Here is a 21,957-nt window from a genome sequence, read left to right on the forward strand (position 1 = left end):
CATCTATTGCACAACTTGCACTTATTGCAAAAAGATATGCATCGGCGAAACAGGAAGACGACTAGTTGACTGATTCCGAGAACACCTTCGCGACGTAGAAAGGAATGACAATGACGCATCTAAACCAGTCGGTAGACACTTTAATCTACCTATCATTCTAAGCAGCATATGGCAATCTGCGGTCTTTCCTTGTATTTAGGGCAGCTTCCGCAGCTCGGAAAGCCACAAAACTCTTGAACGAAAGTTTACCTTTCAAATCGGCACCCTTAACTTCATAGGTATTAACGAACTGTAAACTGTAAACTGTATTTATTAAGAAAAACATTGCAAGTAAAAAACTGAATTGCGTCTCTTTACAAGTGAGAAATAAGAAATGATCTATAACTACTACTATAATAAAATTACAAAGACGATTACTCTTAAAATCACTTACGCGCTTTTCATTCTACTAATTTATTCGTGCTTTTCTCGTCAGTCATGTTCCCACCGATAGCGCGGCCCCACTTTCTGCATAAATCCCACACACAATCCACAGTTCCTCCATTCCGGCTCTAACAAAGGGCTAACGCTCGAGACTCCAGCTTTTTAACTCTTTACGGTGGCCAATTTACAATTTGAACTTAGTTGCAATTGGTAAAGCCAACTACGCTCACTGATCGCGGCTAATGAGAGTCTACCCCAACTAAGTAATTCGCTCTGACGAAGGGCTAACGCCAGGAACGTTAGCTTCAGAAACTCTACGGTGGCCAATTTACTTTATCAACTCAGTTGATAATAGAATAAGGGGTGAAATTTTCCGCTAAAGAAACTGTGGTGCTGCGTTGGTGGGGGTAACAAGGTAATAGGTTATATCAACTAAGTTAAAATTGTAAATTGGCCACCGTAACGAGTTAAAAAGTGACATTTCGAGCGTTAGCCCTTAGTCATTCGCTCTGACGAAGGGCTAACGCCCGAAACGTCGCTTTTTAACTCGTTACGGTGGCCAATTCACTATTTCAATTCAGTTGATATAATCTATTATTAAAAACTGGATCATTGGATAATGCAATTCAAGACTTTTCATTGGCTTAGCCATTATGGTATATGAGCCAATATACCATAAACTACGATGTGGTAAGCGTACGCGTAAGCTTAAAATTAAAAAGGAGCTAAAAATTTAATAAAATTTAATAATTTAATGCAGCGTTTTTAATAAAACAATTATTCCACTCGCGTTTGTTGGATATGAGATGATTATAGCCAACTCGACGCTACGCGCCTCGTTGGCTATCTATCATCTCATATCCAACGCGCGCTCGTGGAATAATTGTTAATTATTCAGTTGATAAAAGCTAATTATCTTGTAACATCCCCAACCGACCCAGCACCACATTTTAGTCATAAACTTAGCCCAAGTTTTTGTAGCCTTTGTGTAGCCGCACCTCACCTCAGTTTCTCCACGGGCAGGGGGGGGGGGGGCGGCGAGGGGGGAGGGTGCGGCTACAAGTAGGCTTGAGTTTTTGTCATCAAGGCTTTAGAGAGTTCCAGGAGTTGCAGCAAAGGTTGGTCGCGAAAGCCTGGGAGAGAAGGTGGGGCAATATTAAATATGGCTACCCCGAACATGCTCGAACAGTAGGGAAGAATACCAGTAATTTGTTTACATCGCTAATTGCGTCCCAAACTTTTCTCAAATTTTGCTCGGCTCTCATCAGACATGAACAAAGCAGAGTACGCTGTGTGTAAAATCAAAGAAAAGCTACCCGAGAACCAGGGACTTTTACTAAAGGGATGCGGTTGTGTCGTGCACTGTGAAAAACTCGCATCTTCGTGGGGTTGGAAATGCAATTACTTTATTGTTACCCCAAGTGTCGTGCTGAGTCGGGAAGACCTGGCGACTGACAAGACGTTTATCGCCGAATTTTTAAACAAGGATAAACGAGGGCTGGAAACCTTTGAGTTGAAACAAATGGCCGAAGTTTGCAAAGATCTTCCAGGATGCATCTTTGATAATGATCTTGATCGAGGTCACTCTCTTAGTTTTATCTCTGTTGAACCGCTAGATAAGCGCGGGTTTTTAAAGAAGATGGTTAAGAAAGGTAGTCTGCAAACATTTCGTCCTTTAGAGTGCGCTGATTTTCTCAGCAAATCTCGACAAGTAGTAGTAATTAACGAAGGTCTGTACTGTCACGTTATTGGAGATCTATTAAATGAATCAACAAACTCTGCATTTTCAACCCAAACTTTTAAACTTGTTTGTAAGCCGGAGACGAGAATCTTCAGCATACAAGACTTCGCTGGATCAGAGATAGGATTTAACGATGGAGCATCTCCTATTGGGGCCGTAGTTTTGACCGGGAAAGGTGAATTTGCTGGTGTCTTAGATTTTGCAGATGGTTTTTTGACCCCCGTATTTTTGCCGGACTCGTCGATGATAGGTAAGTGAAAGTTTATCAAAACATTAATTATTAAGTTGATGTGACCCCGCACAGTTTTTGTTTCAACGTATTCTGAGAATCTTATTTAAACGTTAATTACATTTACACGTGGCGCGCTTAACCACAAATTCATTGCTGATATTCAGCCGTTTAACTGCTACAATTTGTACTATTGAGTACCAGTTTCTCCTGATGTTTCCGGTGCTTCTTTTTTTTCTGATACTGATGCCAGTATTAATTTCAAAATCTGTGTGTTCATCAAACATTTAAATATGCGTCCATTAATTGTATTGCTTCGTGCAACTTCGGTTTAAAATTCGAGAATCTAGTATCAAAACAGGTCGCGCGTCTACTTTTTCCACCGCGTCAATATTGTTTTGGTTTCACGCGATCTACGCAGTGTTTTGTCATTTCTTATTTACTCTATTCTATTTTATTTTAATGAAAAATGTCGAAACTATTTTTTTACTCTTAAGACTTGATCCATCTGTTTTAAGAATAGTGCATAAAATGTTTAAGTCTACATGCTGATTACTCACAATCTATTTATGATCATAATCTTTAGTGAATATTCAAAATGGCGATCCTGCCTTTCCAAGTAAAGGGGAGAATTTCGCAAATGTGGAATTGGATGCTGGAAATGAAGTCTTGGGTTGTGAAATCAGTCTGGACTCAAGAGTTTCACCTCATGGTTCATCACATGCCAATAACAATGAATCATTGCTTTCCTCAGAGGGATTCAAACCTGGTATTGAATCATCAAATCCTGCAAAGGTGGATGCTCTTGATTCAGGTCAGAGAGAGGAAGTGATCCAACCAGATCAAGAATGTATAGACATATTTGCTTCAGTTGGTAAGAAAACTGAGTTGGAAACAGGAATTATTTCAAATCCATTGGATCGTGATGAATCAGAATTTTTAGATACTCTCGTGGAAGAGTCTAGCAAAGTGAAAGATCTAGATGAAAGCAAAAGTTTGAGTTTGGTAGAGAAATCATCCTCTGGGACTGAAGAAACCAAAGGTGCTGAGGATGTAACTGCAGAGACTGGAGGGATTGTGATATCTTGCCATGGAAAGGAGATTATTACAAGGGACAATGACAATTTAGTGACAGTCATTCAAGGTATTTTTTTATGTTGCTGTTGTTTTGGAAAAGCATGGCAAGTCTCGTATATTTACCACAGTTAAGTTGATCTTAGAGCACTTGTTTATCCTCAATTTCTATACCAAGTCCATAATATTTGATATTGTTTGAATTGTCACAATGACTTGATAACTGATGGTCCTTATATGGGATTTATTACCTTCATTGCCTTCAAATTTAAGGAGATGTAATTTAGAAATATAACATTCAGTGTGCAACATAATTCCCAGTGAACCAATACAACAGAGAAATGCAATATTGAGTACAGATCTTGATTCTTATTGAATTAATTCATTGACTTGCATCATGATGCAACAGTATGATTTTGTAGAAACTGATAATCTGCAAAAATTTCTCTTTCAGTGGGTAGTGCCATGTCTGTAGAAAAAGGAGCCACTCAACACGAAGATACTTTGGGTAAGGACATCACAGAGAGTGATTATTTTATACCAGAGACCAGTCCTTCAGAAATGTCGCCACCTGAAAGCAAGGGTTTTTATAATGGAGAGCTGTCTGATGTTAAAGAACCAAGGGCTGATTGTTCACTAGAAAGCAAGAAAAGCTCTCTGATAGACCAAGAAAACTTTGAAACTTCAGATCCCAATGAACATGTCTATATAGAAAGTAACCATGTATCTTTGGAAGGCTCATTACCTCTGGATACAAAGGTTGAAACTGAGTCAGTTGAGAAGCAACACATGGAAACCAGTGATACAGTGCTGGACACTCGCGAGAAGGAGGACTCCATTGTATCATCTGAGAGTAAGACAGACATGCACACATCTGACAGATGTGAACTTTCCACTGAGGTTATTGCACCTGTTGATCATGTTGGAAATAAAGCTAGGGAAAGTGGTCATTTGAAAGAGTGCGAAGCTGAGGACATCAATCAAGAAAATTCTTCCATTGAACCTTCACTGCAGGCGTCAGAACTAAGGGAAGAAACTGATGTCGAAGACATCAAAGGAGCACAGTTAGAGGTCAGTGTTGGTGATGAACATTCTGAGAATGCAGGTACAGATAGTGGATATCTTAATGCCTCTACAACTCTGCAAGAGTCTGATCTACACGGTAACACAGTTGTTGTTGACAGTTATCATCATGAACAATCTGAAATAGAAAATGAAAAGTGTTCTTTAAGGTTGAATGGAAATCAGGCAGTTATAACACAGAAAGACTTTGTCAGTGTAACTGGTGAAGCAGTTGTCTCTACTGGAAAGGAGGAGTGTGCTCATGGCAATGATAAACATGAATTACTCAAGGAAGCAATGTCAATAAAGGAGTCTCCAGAGGACATCAGAGAAACAGAGGTTGATCAGCACTCTCTAGAAGAAACTCTTTCTTCAAATGCTATTGCCATGGAGAAGAAAACTGAAGGACAGGGTGTACAAGTTGTGCTACAACCATCCACTAATTCTGATCAAAGGGAGGGTGATGACGACGATGAATCTGTGGAATGTTCCCAGGGAGAAACTGTTGTTGTGCAAAGAGTTGATGCAGGTGAGAAGTTCAGTTCTATTGTGTATAGTGTCTACAGCTGCCAGCTTTTACAACTGAAAATCAAAAACCCTCATCTCACATCTCTCTTATCTCAGAAAAGTTCCAAATGTAAAAGCAGTTGAAATCAAAATGACCTCCAACTAGATATTTCTCAAACGAACGACTTAGTTATTATAAATGAAATGTTACAAGAACAAACTAAACTGTTTTAAAATGATATTTACCTCAGACTCATTGTAAAGTAGATCAGAGTTGTGTAACCCAGGGTTGTGAGTGCCTTTCACCCATGACATGGATGAGTTCATTTCTTTTACATTGATGACTCTTATGTGACTTGTCAAGGTCATTCCTCTGACCTCTGACCTCTAAGAGTGATTGGCATCTGATTTCAGTATAACTGTTGAACCAAACATTAGGGTCATGAGCATGGGAAAAGGACGGCCAACTAGCAAAGCTTATGATAGGTTAACAAATTTCCCATGTTAGCACTAAAGGAAATGTAAAAAGAAGAGTATGGAGAATTTGGATACCCATGTTAGGTGTAAAGAATTAAGCTGAATGGTCAAAGGAGGCTGGTGCTTTAAATGTAATGACTGTCTTGGTGCCAAGCTGGCAACACCCAGCTGGAAATACACACCCATTGAGTTCTCTTGAGAGCAAATCAACCCCCAGCTGGAAATACATGCCCATTGAGTTCTCTTGAGAGCAAATCAATCCCGAGCTGGAAATACACGCCCATTGAGTCCTCTTGAGAGCAAATCAACCCGAGCTGGAAATACACGCCCATTGAGTTCTCTTGAGAGCAAATCAACTCCGAGCTGGAAATACACGCCCATTGAGTTCTCTTGAGAGCAAATCAACCCCGAGCTGGAAATACACACCCATTGAGTTCTCTTGAGAGCAAATCAACCCCCAGCTGGAAATACACGCCCGTTGAGTTCTCTTGAAAGCAAATCAACCCCGAGCTGGAAATACACGCCCATTGAGTTCTCTTGAGAGCAAATCAACCCCCAGCTGGAAATACACGCCCATTGAGTTCTCATGAGAGCAAATCAGAATGAGAATTTTTCTGCATTGATCATATTTCTTGCTCAAAGAGGAAGCCATACAGTCATGTAACTAGAAACCCTTGACACTGCTGAAACTAGCTTTTTGAGTTCATGTTCAGGCTGCTAAATTGAAGTGTCACAATCACATAATTGTAATCATTTTTTTTTTTTACTTTAGATTCACTTCTTACTGAGACCATCACAAATAATCCTCTTATTCTTGATGACCTTGGAAAATGTTTGGACACAGAGTACCTTTATGGGAAAGTTCCTTGTTGGAGAGACCTTGCTGAATTATTGGGAATACCTCCAGAAGCCTATGAACACTGTGGTACTTTCTCAGCCACAAGTCCAACTGAGGACTTGTTTGTGTTCCTAACGGCAACAAAACCTCAACTTACCATTGAAGATATTAAGGAGGCTTTGAAAGAAATTGGTAGACATGATGTGGCTCAATATTTAGACAGAAAAATTTCAGGTTGGTTAAGAGAATCACTGAATTAGTTCCTTTAGTTAGAAGTAAGTAGGACGCTAAATAAGCAACTTTATTTCTGTGTCAAACATGAAAAAATTAGCCAAAAAAAAGAATCATGCCATTGGCCAGGGACACCTGAAAGACTAAAATATCAGGGAAGGCCAAAAAGTTGCAGAAAATACATCCATTAACTTACATAATTCCCTTATTGACAGCTAGTAACTATTCTTGTCACTGAAAGTGCAGTTGGCTGATGCTGTTTATAAACTTATTTCATTGGTATGTTTATTTCTCAATCAGCTGGACTGATCAGTCGGGAAAGTGTAGTTGCCAGTCTTGTTGAAAAAGACGACACAGGAATTCTTGGTCATATGGCTCTGAAACTTGACTTGAGACGTAGAAAGGATTGGAAAGGGTTAGCACTACAGCTGAATGTACCCCATCGTGTGTTACGAAACTTTGGATCTCACCAAAAGCATAATTCGTCTTTGATGTTGTTAAAGTACATTCCAATATTTGATCCTGAGATGACATTAGCACATCTGAAAAACTGCTTGATGTCCATTGGAAGACAGGATGTTGTTGTAATCTTTGACAAAGGTGGAATTCCAGGTACAGCAGTAGCACATTTTAGTTCATTACTGTCAGTAATTACTCGTATTATTACAGGGCTGGAAACTTGTATTGGGTAATTATTGTCGTCTGGGCAAGTGATAATCAGTTTGTTAATTTTTTTTTTCAATGCCAGTCAACTTGTCACATGAAGAAAAATCTTCTAAACGTTTTTTTCACCACCTTTTCCCCTCATTGTCAAATAAAAACTACAAAGTATCATTACTATGAGGAAGTACCTCATATAATAATAATTACTTGAATAGGAGTTATGTTATATTTGTAGAAAAGGATATTTGGCTGCATTTTCAACACCACAAAAGCAGCATTGAAGCTCTGGTGCATTTATTCAGTATTTTATGTTTCAATTATACATTGTCAAATTAAACAATTATACACAATTATACATTGTTTTATTTTCCTAATAGGGTGAGTGATTTGTCATTTTCACCCATTTCTGCCTACCTGAAAGGCTAACTTGGTTGGTGCTTTGTTGGAATGGTAATATTGCAAACTATATGGGACATTTTCAGGGACAAACTTTTCCTGGAAACTGGTATTTTAAGTCGCAGACACAAATCCGATTTCTTTGACAGTGTCTGTTTTAACATTATGACCTGATGGAAGTGAAAACCAAACGTCCCTTTACCGGCTGTATATATTTCAACAACAATATACTTTCTCTGTCCTTGTTATTCACAATTTACTTTCCTTTTCAGGAGATGAACCTGTTAAGAACATTCTGGATGACTCAGACCTGCTTGATCAAATAACAGACCTGCTGAATGAAGACCCACCTTCTCCCCATTGGAGACACCTTGCAAAGGAGCTGAAAATTCCTCAGGAAAAATGCAAAATCTTTGAACCCACAGAAGATGTCAACAGCCCCTCTAAACTGCTGTTTAAAAGTATTGAGAGATGTGAGCCAGATTTGACATTTGAGGAACTCGTTCTGGCACTTGTTGCAATGAAAAGACAGGATGTCTTGGATGTCCTCCTCACATATTTTTCAAGTGAGTTGATATTTTCCTCCACCAAATGTAATTAAGGTTGTCAGCCTTAGTTGTGTTACTGTTTTACTTGTCACTAATATTTTTTTTCAATGTTTCGGGGCCTGATCAGTGATATATCATGCACTATATTTGGGTCTTGATGATCATTTTTCTTGAACTGTGAGTTTGTATTTTTTTTTTTAGGTGATGATATTGATCAAATACTGGAAGAAAATAATCTTCTTGAACCCTTAGGAGATATCCCAGAAGAGACTGAAAGTTAGAGTAAAGTCAACTGTTTGTCAAGGAGGAAACAGTGGAGCAATGAAATTGTTTTAAGATATTTCACTTCTGTTAGTTTACTCCTCAATCTTCTGTTTCTAAAAGAAACAAATGGGAATAGTATAAAGGTCCTACTCAAGGTGCTAACCATTTATAGGGATAGAGGGGGGGGGGCTTTTAAAGTGAGAGGGTGGGTGGGGGAGGGAGGCAGTGAAGTCACATTGTACAGTGCATACACAGTCAATTAATAGGTGCTATACATGTACGCAGATGGGAGAGGGGTTGAAAAGGGGTTGACCTGTCGTGACTTATTTTCCATTTTTGGGATAATTGGGGACCTCACTAACTTTGTTCTGCCATCCTCTGTGACTGGTTCACAGTTAAAATTGCCTGATAATTGCATTATACACAATTGTGTTAATTGAATGGGTCATTAGATGGTTAAAATCAGGGCTCGACACTAACTTTTCAACTTACCAGTCAAGTGGCTAGTGACAACTTAGATGTTACAACAATTTCAGTTTGTTTACTAGCCAAACTGGCTAATGGAAATAAAAAAACCACCGGCTAAAACTGAATTTCTACTAGTCTGTAGCTAGTTGACCACCGTTAGTGTTGAGCCTTGTAACATTAAAAATATAATATTTATTATTGAGGCTATAGCAGCGTAATGTATGCATAGTCTTAGTTACAAAGTAATGTAAAACCATTGTTGATAATTAAGATTGTGTAGTTTTGTAGAATATGCTATATTTTGATTATACTATTTATAAATTACTAAATGTATACTGATAGTATTTCAGTTATGATGTACATTAGATGTTAGCTTGGTGCAAATGGAAATGTTACCCTGACTGTGAGATTAAATCCCACATGTACAATAACTACTTGCTTTAAATTCATTTATACAATGATGGCTTGTTCGCTTGAGGTTACAGTAATTCACTTCATGTCAATTGATGAGCTAAGCATTTGGGGGCAGGTTTGCTGTTTAAAAATTAAATTTAAACATCTAAATTTTCCTATGAGAAATGGAAATTTGTTGACCTTTATTCCTCATTTCAAACAAAAAATCCTCTTGAAATTCACCCATCCAACTTGATTCTTACTGCAGTTTAGGTCTTTGATTCAAATTAGTGTTTTCTTATAGGAACCATGATGTTCAGAATTGAGCTTTTTGAAAGCTTAATAGTACTGTATCAAATACATGTGATTTCAAGGGAAGCAATGGGTGGATGTACAGGGCAATTTGAGTGATGTTCTGTGACGGTACTGTTGATCACTACCTCCTGTTTGCTTAAAAAAGTGTTAATGCTTTTTTGTGTAACCAATTAAGGAATTCAGGGATAGTTGCGAAAACGTTGGTTCCCTTATAACCTAAGGGTCTTTTGTACTTTTTCAAATTGATCCTAAAACTCAATATTTTTCTTCAACCAGTAACAGATGTATTTTTCTAGTGAGCTTTTCATGAATGTAAATGATTGGTATATTTAATGATCTGCTTGAAGACCTTAAAGAGAAGTATGTTATTGCATAGGTATATAATTGTGTAGAAATATTTTGCGAGATAGCAATGTATGTTTGGTATATACATATATAAGATTTTATAGGATTAGTTTTCAATTAACCATCCAGTTATTCATCACAGTTCACCATCGAAGTCATTTGGTAAAGTTCATTTTTCTCAGCATTTTTCCCTTTCATTCGGTAGAGATATCCAAGTCCAGGCCCAACTTGAGTCAGTAGCGCAGTAATCACTGTTTTGCAGAGGCTTTATTTACAGAGTTGACATTACCCCTCGAAGTTCAGTGATAATGGTGCTGAGTTGATTTTTGTCAGTTAAGATTTTCTGAACCTTTTTTCACTGAAAGACGGCCGAGTTTTTTTTACTTACTCTAATTTTTTTTCTGTGTAGTAGTTGTACCAGACGAATATAAATTACTGCCCGTTCCATTTACTTTCATTTAATTTATAGCTGCTAATATGATAAGACGTGGGACTTACATACTATGCCCATAAACCTCGCCTTTGTAGGTAATGTTGCTATGAAGAATACTTGTAGTATTTACTTGTAAGTAAATAAGTACTTAAGCTTGCTTACTTGTGTTTACAAACATAATGAAAAATTAAAACATCAACTGGAAGTTAGCCATGTCAGACTTTTCTTTTCAAGTAATTTTGATGGTGCAATGTTTTTTCATTAATGAAATTTCTGCTAAGTTTTCTGTTATATAAGTTCTTAGTGGATAAACCCTCCCTTCCCCTTTTCCTTAGCAATGTCTAACCTCAAGATCGATATGTTTCATCGCGTGGTCTGATCATCCGGGTAAGAGGAGTCCAACAACGTCGACAACGTTATTTTAGCCAAAGTCACCATCAGGGTCGAGGCTGAGATAATGACGGTCCCAAGTTTCAATCACCAGTACCAACCACAATGTTTTTCAGGAGTACTTTCACCTGGATGCTGCCAAAAATTATTATTCTCAAAAGATTTCACTGCCCCTTCCCCCCCCTCCCCTCCCACGATGCAAGACGATTCGCCTCGAAGAGAAACACGATTACAAGTGAGCGAGGATACACGCGAGATCCACCCTCGTTGTCGGGGTCTGGGATCTAACAATATGGCAGTCAAGTAGATAAAGTTCTCCCGTTTCTTTTCTTTGAGGTGGATTCACTTTTCAGAAGATGGATGAGGCTGAGCAAAGGAAAGAATCTCACTTGGCAAGAAAAATTGAACTTGAAAGACAGCGTGAAGAAATTCTACGCGAAAGGGAGAGACTTCTTTCTCTAAAGAGTGAAGTTGGTGGAAGAGTTACGAACTCTGCCAGAAACAGCTCAACATCTTCGTCTAGATTGAGTTTACAAATTGAGAAAACGAAAAATAGAATTCCAGAGTTTGAAAGAAACGTTCAAACGCTTAGAAAGGAAAACATAGCGAGAACGGATTTACTGAGGAAACCTTACGATGGAGAAATGGGAATCGGTACGTACGAACCTTGGCAGTTGGAAGATTTTTATTTCGTTCGTGAGTTTGTACGATCATGGATTGATGAGGTTTTAGATTTTATACTCCGAGAACGCCCAAGAGTAAAATCTGAATATGGTGCAGCAGCTATTGCTGAAAGATTTTTTGAAAAACTTGATATTGAAAGGAAACATGATGAAATTCTTCAAATGAGCCTTGACATTGAAGAGAGCATTTTGACAGATGTCATTTACCAGGTTGCCAAGGAAACAGCTGCTGAATTGATGGATTTTGAGGCTCAAACTAGGACCATGTTAGATAGAATTATATTGGATTCTTTTGATCCTCATTCTGAATCAGGTGATCAGAGAAAGATTTCCCTACTGAACAACTCTTTGTCCCAGTTCAAAAAGGAAGCCCTGAAGAAAAAAGATGTTTGGTCTCATGGTCAAACATTTCACAGAAATGAGAATGAACAAGATAATTCTGTAATAGTTGATGAAGAGGAAGACACTTTTGATGGAACTGTGCTGCATTTTCATGACATCACACCTTTTAGTGACTTACCTGATGCTAATCTCCCTCCAGAGCAAGTTGACTTTCATAACACAGAATCAGAGTTTTGGATGGGAAACACTGTTGATCTGTACACTCTGCCATTACCAAGACGATATAGGGGCATCTCTTGCACTTCATTGTCTCCTGATAACAGCCTTATCGCTCTGGGAACAGTTCAAGGAGACATTCCAATCTGGGATTTAGCAACCTTTCCACCACGTATATTGAGGACCAGCCGTGATAATAATTCCGCTGTTGTTCAACTTCACTGGAGTTTGGACTCTTCACAAATAGTTAGTCTGAATGGGTATGGTGCCATCACACTATGGTCACTAGGCAACACAACATCCATACCTTACGATGTGAAAGCATTTGAGCCTGTGGAGGTTAATCTTGGTTTTAAACCTACTGCTCTTATTCCATTGTTGACTCTTGAACCTAGAGACTTTCTGTTCACAAAAGGACCATTTTCAGATTCCAGAGATTTAACAAGTGCAGTAACGGCAGTAGCTTTTCATCCCTCAGCAACACTTCTAGGAAGGCAAGCATTTTTTATGGTAGGATGTAGTGATGGGAACATTTTGAGGCTCAGATACAACAAAATGGTGTCAGTTATGTCCTTTCCGCAGGTTCATCCAGCCAGTGGTATAACACACAAGATTGGTAAAGATGTCGAGGCTGAACTTTTTAAAGAACACCGTCACAAGATTGTACTAATAGCATTTGTGAACAATATTTCACCTATGGTAACTGTTGATGAAGAAGGATTTATCAACATGTGGGAGTATTCCAATGAATACTTAACTGGATTTGGCTGGTTTGTTCCCAGCATTAAGTACAGACTGAACATGGTGGAGATGACATATGAGCCTGTTATTGGAACACAGGAGAAAGTAGAGTTCACAGATGAAGTGAAAGGTCCGAAGCATAAACAAAATCGTTTGAGGTAAATATGTCTCCTGACTGAAGATAAAGCTATTACTTTATGATGGCTTCTTCAAAGGGCAGTCCGGTAGACAATTTTTAATGATGCACAGTGCCATCCACCTGATAGAGATTTATTCAGTGAAAGGCATATCTACCCTTTAAGCAACTTGGGGCAGGGCATCTCCATGGAATCACCACCTGCCACAATTATTTCATGGTGTAGACACTTGTCTGGCATGTATCTATACCAAAAAGTACAAGGGAGTGGTTGGATTCTCCAATGGATACCACTTTTAAATGTTGGATATTGACTACATTATAGTGATTCCCTGTAACACAGTCATTGTTGGGGATAGTCACTTTTCTTCACAGAGGAGAGGAGGGGGAGGGGGAGGATGATGATGTGCTCTGTTACCAATGCCTTTCATGTTTTTCTTATTGGAAAGTTGGGAGGGGGGCTGGGTGAAAATGAAAAAAATACACCATGGATTACTGAAAAATAATGAAATATTCATTGCCCTATTATTGTTGGTATCAGGAAATTATGGTTATTTTCATTCAAATTTTTAGCATGACACTTTTTACTTATTTTTAATTTTTTTCAGGCAGGAAATGGTTCAAAATCGTAAAAAGGCACAGAGGTACATAAATTCTCTTCATCTGGAAAAGCCGTGGCAGACTCAAGAAATGGATAACAAGGTTACAAAGATATTTGTACCACAGAATGTTCCTGAATCAGGATCAACTTTTCACCATGTCACTTACTATCGAACATCAGGACAATTAGCATCTTATGTCACCAAAGTTTACAAGCCTTTACAAATTCCTAGTTCAAAGTTCATCTCATGCAAAAAAAACTTTGCAGGTACCAAACTTGTGTTCATGCTTTTGTTTCCAGCAGCAGAAGCAAAAGAAGCCCATGTCTCTCTAGTTATCATCAATCTTGAACCAACAGTTTCTGTGAGTAAGAATTACATGCACATTGTCCTTGCCAAGGGTGATTACGCAAAATGCCTCTCTAGAAGTATCTGCTCCTTTGGAATCTCTCATGCTGTAGATGCCACAGGAAGTGAGTACATTGTAACAAATGTGAATGGAAAATTATCTGCAGTTTCCATGACAACAGGAAATGAAGTTATGGCAGAAACACAGAAGGGATGGGTGGGTTGCCATCTCAGTCTCAAGAAAGGTCAAATACCTCCAACTTCCAAGGTAGAGGTTGTTAGTACATCCAAAGGGCTACAAGTGTTGTTGTATGCTCAAGGACTAAATTCTGCAGCTTTACTGCAAGTGAGAGATGAGAATGCTCAAGAGCAGCGTAGACGGACATGGACTGCTTTCCAGAAGTGGATCCACACAGACACAAGGAATACTGAACATGCTCCCGTTTCATTGCAGATGATGAAGAGACACAGTTGGACATTTGAGGGGCATTCTGATGTGCACATTCAGTGTTTCATGGAATCTTTGGTTCTTGACTTGGTTGATGATGCACTCCAAATAGTTGATGGTTCATTTACCAGTGAACAAGAACAAACCTTTCATGCTGAAAACATTCACCTTCCATTTTTGAGGAAGATTTCCCAGGGAACACTGCAAGATGCTGATGGAGGAAAAATGTCTTCCCAACATGACATGCAGTCAGTGGTGTCAACACTGTGGGAATAGACTCAATTTTAAGGGATGAAATTTAGATGCAGGATGAAGCCTTGTCATATTCTTGACATGATGCACTTATGTATAGATCCTGATTTCTTAATTTTTAATCTGTATATACAAGCTAAAACAACCTAGTTGCATCCAAGTCCTCAGAGTTGCCCCCTTAACAAGTTAGGTGTAAATGAAAAATGTATATGACTTTTATTCATGAAAAAAACTGCCTGTTGCTGTCGAACTCTCAGTTATGTTGAGAAATGAAACCATGGCTGTTTCATCATGAATGTTTGTTGTTTGTCGTAAGAAAAATTTGATTGGAAGACTGATCAATGATACCAAACAAATTGATGTAGATGATTGTGTATCTAGTTGACTTGATTACAGCTTTTTTTAATGCATTAAAACCCGTAAAACGTGTCAAACCAAGTGGACACTTGCAGGGCTCTTATTAGTGTTTATGATGCAGGTTTTGAAATTTTTCATTTCATTGAGTGGTTTTTGTTCCCCAACTATAAATGCGAGTGGTGGGAAACTTTACGATTGGCTCTTTTAGGGTTTACAAAGAAACTCTCAAGACACACTTGTGTAAAAGGGAAAAGAGAAGAAAAATTATGTGTGAATAAAAGTAAATAGTTCAGTGTACAAATGTTGTTGTCATTTTGAAGTTGTTGTTTGGCTTTGCAACCTCAGTGAATATTTTCATCTTTTGTAAACCAACCCCCCACCCCCTCCCTTGTCAAAAACCCGTTGGTCTTTCCCTCATTGCTTTTTACATGTCTATTTCCTTTGGTATTTAGTAAGTTTTTAGATTTTCTTGAAGAAGAAGTAGTGTAACAGGAGGGGAAGGGAGAGTAGAGTTTTGTTTGCGAGGAAGCCCGAGGCGAACTCCGGAGAGCCTGGAACCAAAGTTTCCCCGAGTCTCTCATAAATTAGCACAGTCAACATGGCGGAAGGTAACTCGTCAAAATTATTAAGTGTGCCTGATGTCGATATTGATGCCGATGGAAAATTTAAATACGTTCTTATCAAAGTAGTAGATCCTTCAAATGAGAATGCTTACAAGTGCATAGTCAGAGGATCGGATTGGGCAGGTTACCATGGTAAGCTTGTTGACAGATCATCACTTGTTTCATATCGTAACTCGTTCCTCGTGACAGTCAATGAAAGGTAACGAATGCCACCGCTTGATCGTGGACAGGTGGTAGGGATTGTACCAGATATCACAGGCCATTAGCTCACTACACTCTATCTCAAACTGACGCTATTCACTGGCTTATATTATTTTTTTGTTTAATTTGCTTATATCAAGCCTATGGTACACGCGAGTTTCATGCGAAGTGATGTTCACTCTACATGTTGTTGCTTATTTTGTCCATTTTTCTGTCAGTTGTCGTTAGTGAGGCACTGACCACAGTATGTACAGCCGTGTTGTATTATTGAATTTTTTGATAATTTCGTCTTTTAGCTGATATTTATGAAAAAGTTGAGAAGGAAATTGGAGAGATGAGCATGAAAACTGAATGTTTAGGTGGAGGCAGAATACAACATGACAGACTTGACAAAAAAATCCTTGTGTATGGCTATTCTATGGTAGGTGTAATCTTCAAGATTGAGATGTTCAGTTATTTTCAAACTGTCGAGAGGTGATATCGCAGTGTAAGGCCAAACTTAAAGAAAAATGTCAACTATAAAAATTTTTTCACAGCCTAGAGATAAATTGAAAAATTGTACTTGCAGTAACCCTTGGATAGTTAAATCATGTTGTAAACAACCCAGAGTTTAATCTGAGGATGTTGTATAGACTAAGGGCAGGGTTGTTCAAAGCTGGGTTCAAGGTGACCCAGGGTTAGATTGAAATCTGATTTAAAATCTGAAAGCTTTAAGAGAAAATTTAATAGAATTCTTTATTGTCTAGAAGTTGATTGTTGGATGCTCTAAAAATAATAGAGAAATATTAATTATCTTGTAAAGGCTTTTGAACAAAGGAATAAAAAGAGCTAGTTCTATATTTAACCTTAGGTTTAAGGGCTAATGGACTGGGCCTGATTGCTCAAGTGGCAGAACCAAATATTAATACATGTGCCATATCAGTTCTGGACCAATCATACATTTTACTGTTAGTCATTCATTAAATCCCTCTATCTTAGAGATCACCAGCTCCTATTGTGGTATAGTACTTTTTAGACAAAGGTGGATTGTTGAAGTAATTTTGATCTTTTCAGGTGTGTCTGTTTGTGCATGTTTCCTTGTGTTCTTTTGGTTCTCCTGAAAACCGTCTTATGTTGTGAGCATAAAATGGGGTAAAGTTTGCTCTGGAGCCAACTCCTTGGGTCCGCACAACTAGAATATTTGGTTGTTAAACCCTTTGACTCCTAAAAGTGACCAGCATCTTATTTCTCCTCACAACATCACACATGAATCACACATAAAGGTCAGGAGAATAAAGGAAATGATCATCAACTAAAGAAACTTGTGATTGTTAAACAAATTCTCCTTGTCAGCAGCTTACAAAATGTATAGAGAACAGTATGGAGAATATGCATACTGATGTTAGCATGTAAAAGGTTAAAGCATATATAAAGTGACTAAGAGTATTCAAGGTTGCAGCTAAGAAAATGGCATGTGGTTGAGGAAGCCATTCAACTGGCTGCATCCAGTTGTTTGCAACATCTTGTCTGCAGGGCTGCTAAGTGGCAATAAACTATGACTTGGGGAAGGTTTAAACCCAGTCCCCTCGATGCACTGACCTTCAGGCCATCGCATTTTGTTCTGTTGGTTATTAAATATTTATTACTGATTAATTTTTTTCTTCACTGTTATGACCGACTTTCTGAAACATGTTTATTTTATTTTCAGGGGTTTGGTAGAGCTGATCACTCCATCACAGTCAAGAAACTTAAAAAAGCTTACCCAGACTATGAAAGCATAACCTTCTCCAATGAGGGTTACTAGAAAATATTTTGAGAAGTCTGAATGTATTTATGAAATTTATTTTGTTGTTATCACACTGCTTCTAGAATAATTAATACATTGTATACAAGGAAGGGCACTTACATGTAAAGCTGGTACAACCTAAGGTCTTTTTCTTTAGCAGTGCTTCAAAAAAGACTTGGTGCCTGTCAGAGCTCTTGTGTAGCAAAATATCTGAAACAATCATTGACAGAGTTTGTATTGCAATACAGACCATCAGATATTAAGAACTTTTTCCACTTTCAAACCAGTACAATTTTAGCTTCCTAAGGCAGTAGGACAGCCCCCTTTTGTAGCTTCAAATCTGAATAAAAGCACTGTTTACATGTACAATTTAGTGTTAGTCTACATTCCAGTTTTTTTTTTATACAGTTTCAAAGATTTTTCCAGATAATGAATTTACATTATAATGCATCCTAAACTATAGTTAAACAGTGTAGATGTAAACAAGTCCAAACCTGTTGTAGTACAAGATAGTTATTGAAATTATATAATATTGATAGACAATGTTGTGCTTCCTTCAATAAAATCTGATTTCATGAAAGCATTAGCTTGAACTTTTATACAGCATATCAAATTTGCAATTTAGTAAAAACTTCTCCTTACAAAATCAATACATTAACCAGCACTTACAAAAATACTCTCTACTGAGTTACCAGAAAGTGACCAGTTACTGAAGGGACAATTATTACTCACATGTTTGGAGTCAAGGTAACATTTTCCTTCGGTTACATATACCATAGTATTCAGTTTTGCAGTGAAATAAATGAAGCACCATGCATAGAAAAAAAAAAAATATGTTGAAAAAATGTAATTTTTCATCTTGTCACTGGAAAAGTGATGTTCTAGGGCATTTCTGTTGTTGGCAGACATTCTTTAGTTTCTCTAACAATTATTTTTTTTCCAGATTAAGAGGCTGAATTTAAGTGTTGGATAAAGTTCATCAATTTTAGCTCATAAGTATTCCATTTACACCTGATGTTCTGAAGCCTGACCGTTTTGTGAAAGAATAGCCTGATCTGACCTACTTCCACTGTCACCACATTCGTCACTTTTTTTAACCCACTTCTTCCAATAAAGCCATGAAAAGAATATGGAGATTAAATACATCACTGCTTCTTTCAAAGCTTCATCAGCAGTTTCTCTCCCACTGTAGGACTGCCCAGCAAAAATCACCACCACAATAAGACAGCAGACAGCCAGGAACCCAGCAAAACACGAGGAGAATGGCTGACATTTGTCAGAAGTAGTTGAAGACAGGAAAGTATGAAATGCAAAAGTGGAAACACCAATAACAAGGCAAACTAAGAGCAGAACAACAAGACCCCAGATAGGATTCAGCATTATACCCACCAAGAGCCAGCAAAAATGGTAAGCTGCTAAATTTGCACAAATGATGAAAACACATGACTTCTTCTTTACAGACTGGTTGTTCGTTTCCCCCTTACATTTATAATACGCTACTAAAAAGACTAAAATCCCAACTACTATCGTAACCAGTTGTATTGCCTCAATAAAAGGATGAACAACTTCCCTTTCACGGCAAAGCATTGCTATAAGTAAACCACCGAATATTAGCAACAAAAACCCACACAGGAAATCTATAGTATTTTTCTTAATCAGTGACAGTTCGTCCCGTCTTTGCGTTACATAAAAGGCTAACAATGGCCCAAACAGTGTTGAAAAGAAAAAGGAGAGGACTAAAATTGATATTAATCGCCAACTGTGTTCTGTAGTAGAAGAAATATTTGGTTGATGTCCCTCTATGATACACTCAGCTGAATTCAGTTGTGGGTCTCGTAATCCTGGAAGGACAGCCAAATCTTGAAGCTTTGAAACAGAAGACAGAACTAACATAAGTCGAACAAGATAATTGTAAACGAATCAGCAAAAAATGACTTATGGGTTATTACAAAATTTGGGAAAATATTTAGACACAGAACAGCGAAATCCTGTTGGATAGGGTGGTACCACTGAGGTCATGGATTCTTGGTCGTAATAACGGGGTGCAATTGTCCAACATATATGCCAACTCTCCCGAATAAGCCACGAGTCTCAGGGAAAAGAAATGGATTATCTGACTCTTGACAGCTTGCCAAATAACTCGGATGGAAAAGGAAAAACAATTTCATCTCCACTTCAGAGAATCATCACCTTTCTGTTCAAGGACTTCAAGGACAGTTTTATTTTACATTCCTTCAATTTTTGATATTTGAACTCGCTTGTTCAGTAACCTCTAGTTTGTGGGAGGGATTGAAACAAAAAGGTGAATAAACAAACTTATACGAGGATAGGACAGAGAGGTTGGAACGTGGTTCAAAATCAAACAAATTAAGTTTCAGTCCTTATCGATTTATAGACGAGGTTAGAGTAACTGAAGTAAGAACTCGACTATTGATTCTTTTCTGACTAGAAAAAGTGTCCATGATAATTAGATGTTTAATATATGATTAGAGTAGAGTGTTTTTCCTGATTGGTTTTCCCTGTTTATTTGATACTTTATCGCTATTCTGATACCTGATTTAAGTTAGTCAAAGTACTTACAGCAGCTAGAGCATCCTCGATGTACTGTTTTAGTTTCCCTTTCGTCACATCACAGCAGGAAAGTGAAATTGTTATGTTAAGCTCCTGAGTTCGTGTGGTCACCATGATTGACCATAAAGACCAAAATTGAAGGACTTTGGCAGGGACAGCAGCATACAGGCAAGAAATACTCCACGTGTATTTAGCAGCAGGAGTTGAATTTTCCGTTTTGTTGGGACCATAGACATTTACAAACACACGAACTGAAGAGGGTCTCTTGGCTGGATAAAGAGCTGACTCAATGTTGAAACTGTTTTCTGACTTTGCCAAGATGTTGTAGACCTGTTCGTAGGTGATTTTGTTACAGGCATCTGTTGGATAGACAGCACTTGTACAGTTATTGGTAACTGCTGCTCGAGACATGTGTTTTGGAAGTAAGTGTATTATAATAACTTGAACTATGAAGAAGAGTAATTTATTATTGAATCGCAAGAATGCCATCTTTGAGAAACAGTAGAGATTCTTATAGCTTTGAATCTCTTGGCCAGTTCAAATATTTCCTGCAAGTAAAACGGAATTAATAGAAATCAGCTTTATTGGATCCACCTAGGGTTGTTGAGGCTTATTATTCAAGATAAGCCATCACACGATCGTATACTCGCTTAAATTACTGCTGGAGGTTCTTGCGGTTGCTAAAGCGTGGAGTGAATTGGAGTATTGGTGCTCCTTGTGGACAAGTTGCAAGTCTATCGCAGAAAACCACCCAGGACATTGAAAAAACCGGTCCCTGAGAGTTTTATGATACCTATTTATACTCCAGGGTAAAAAGAGGCTTTGATGGAAATAAAGAAAGTTTTTCTTTCAAAAGTGAATATATTCAAGAAGAATCGGTTGATGATTTCTTGCGAATTCATGTAAAGAAACAGGCTATAATGTGGATGAAATGATCGTAATGTTAAAGAAAAAGTTGTTGGCAACAGTTTATTTTGGAAAATTGTTGTACAGAGTCCCTAAAATTTGGCTTGCTAAAGAAGATCTTGGTATATCGGATGGATGCAAATCAGAGGACAGGTTCACGACACTTCCGGTTTCCATTGAATAACAGTGTCTGACTCCAATAATCCGTGTCTGTTAGCTGCTATCGTTTTCCATTCGGAGCTTCTTCTATATATTCCAAATTTAAAATCAATTCCTTTGATATAAACATTTAAGGAAAAAAGTAAGCGCCAGTAACAGCGTAACTTTTTGCCTAAACCCTCTTAAACTAACGACCGATGGCTTATCGTAAGCTCGACCGACCACATTTTAACTCTCGCGCTTATCACAGACAACCGTGGAGTCACTGATTCTAGTCACTAAAACTTTGCAAAAGCTTGAAATCTTAGATATTGAAATCTCATATTGTGTCCAATAAATCTGAAATGTATAAGGCTATTTCATGGAAAAACTTGCGTCGAAGGTAATTATAAAACTCTTAACCCTCTTAGTCTTTGATGTTTCGGAAAGTGCACTACAAGTTTATAACCTAAAAAAAAAATCTTATGAAACAGGTGGAGAGTACCTTCCCTATGAAGAAGACTTGATCTTTTTCACCAAACCAAGCGATCAAGTGCAATGACACCAAAATGAGATATCTAGAATTATCATTTAACCCTGTGACGACGGGAGTCGAACGACCGTCAGTAGATCACTTAATTTAAGTGTGAATAATATGTCACGCAGTATTTCCCCGAAAGAAAAGGGAAGCTGTAGACTATAAACCCACATACCTATAATAATTAATTCTTTGACGGTTTGAATAATTAAGATACCTGATCTTCTGTGGCTATTTAATCGATATTTGAACTCAAGGCTAATGGAGAAGTCTGATATCATGAGAAATTTACCTTA

The 21,957-nt window shown here is 37.9% G+C and overlaps 4 protein-coding genes across 7 annotated transcripts; 3 read left to right on the forward strand and 1 right to left on the reverse strand.

Moving 5' to 3' along the window:
- Positions 1–1,572: 1,572 nt before the first annotated feature.
- LOC111339463 (uncharacterized) lies at positions 1,573–10,616 on the forward strand. Of its 2 annotated transcripts, none has more exons than XM_022946132.2 (7): positions 1,573–2,414; positions 2,980–3,537; positions 3,922–5,058; positions 6,286–6,585; positions 6,883–7,194; positions 7,914–8,207; positions 8,391–10,616. In XM_022946132.2, the coding sequence occupies exons 1-7, from the start codon at positions 1,694–1,696 to the stop codon at positions 8,468–8,470; spliced, it is 3,402 nt and encodes a 1,133-aa protein (XP_022801867.2). In that variant the 5' UTR covers positions 1,573–1,693; the 3' UTR covers positions 8,471–10,616. The 2 variants fall into 2 exon arrangements, with proteins under 2 accessions (XP_022801867.2, XP_088614489.1); XM_088758363.1 differs by having other exon boundaries at positions 3,148–3,537.
- A 431-nt stretch (positions 10,617–11,047) lies between these two features.
- Positions 11,048–15,220, forward strand: LOC111339467 (uncharacterized). Its single transcript, XM_022946136.2, has 2 exons — positions 11,048–12,937; positions 13,524–15,220. Exons 1-2 carry the CDS (start codon positions 11,154–11,156, stop codon positions 14,584–14,586), a joined length of 2,847 nt encoding a protein of 948 aa, XP_022801871.2. The 5' UTR covers positions 11,048–11,153; the 3' UTR covers positions 14,587–15,220.
- Positions 15,221–15,489: 269 nt separating this feature from the next.
- On the forward strand, positions 15,490–18,088 carry LOC111339461 (14 kDa phosphohistidine phosphatase). Of its 2 annotated transcripts, none has more exons than XM_088757063.1 (3): positions 15,490–15,674; positions 16,040–16,164; positions 16,722–17,417. In XM_088757063.1, exons 1-3 carry the CDS (start codon positions 15,518–15,520, stop codon positions 16,746–16,748), a joined length of 309 nt encoding a protein of 102 aa, XP_088613189.1. In that variant the 5' UTR covers positions 15,490–15,517; the 3' UTR covers positions 16,749–17,417. The 2 variants fall into 2 exon arrangements, with proteins under 2 accessions (XP_088613189.1, XP_022801865.2); XM_022946130.2 differs by lacking the exon at positions 16,722–17,417 and adding an exon at positions 17,431–18,088 and having other exon boundaries at positions 15,492–15,674.
- On the reverse strand, positions 17,545–21,801 carry LOC111339459 (uncharacterized). Of its 2 annotated transcripts, none has more exons than XM_022946127.2 (3): positions 21,629–21,801; positions 20,089–20,627; positions 17,545–19,374 (listed from the first exon to the last, which is right to left on the reverse strand). In XM_022946127.2, the coding sequence occupies exons 2-3, from the start codon at positions 20,566–20,568 to the stop codon at positions 18,514–18,516; spliced, it is 1,341 nt and encodes a 446-aa protein (XP_022801862.2). In that variant the 5' UTR covers positions 20,569–20,627; positions 21,629–21,801; the 3' UTR covers positions 17,545–18,513. The 2 variants fall into 2 exon arrangements, with proteins under 2 accessions (XP_022801862.2, XP_022801864.2); XM_022946129.2 differs by having other exon boundaries at positions 20,089–20,438; positions 21,629–21,799.
- Positions 21,802–21,957: the final 156 nt, after the last annotated feature.

This window comes from Stylophora pistillata, chromosome 4, assembly GCF_964205215.1.
Source record: "Stylophora pistillata chromosome 4, jaStyPist1.2, whole genome shotgun sequence".
In the NCBI taxonomy this organism is placed as follows: domain Eukaryota; kingdom Metazoa; phylum Cnidaria; class Anthozoa; order Scleractinia; family Pocilloporidae; genus Stylophora; species Stylophora pistillata.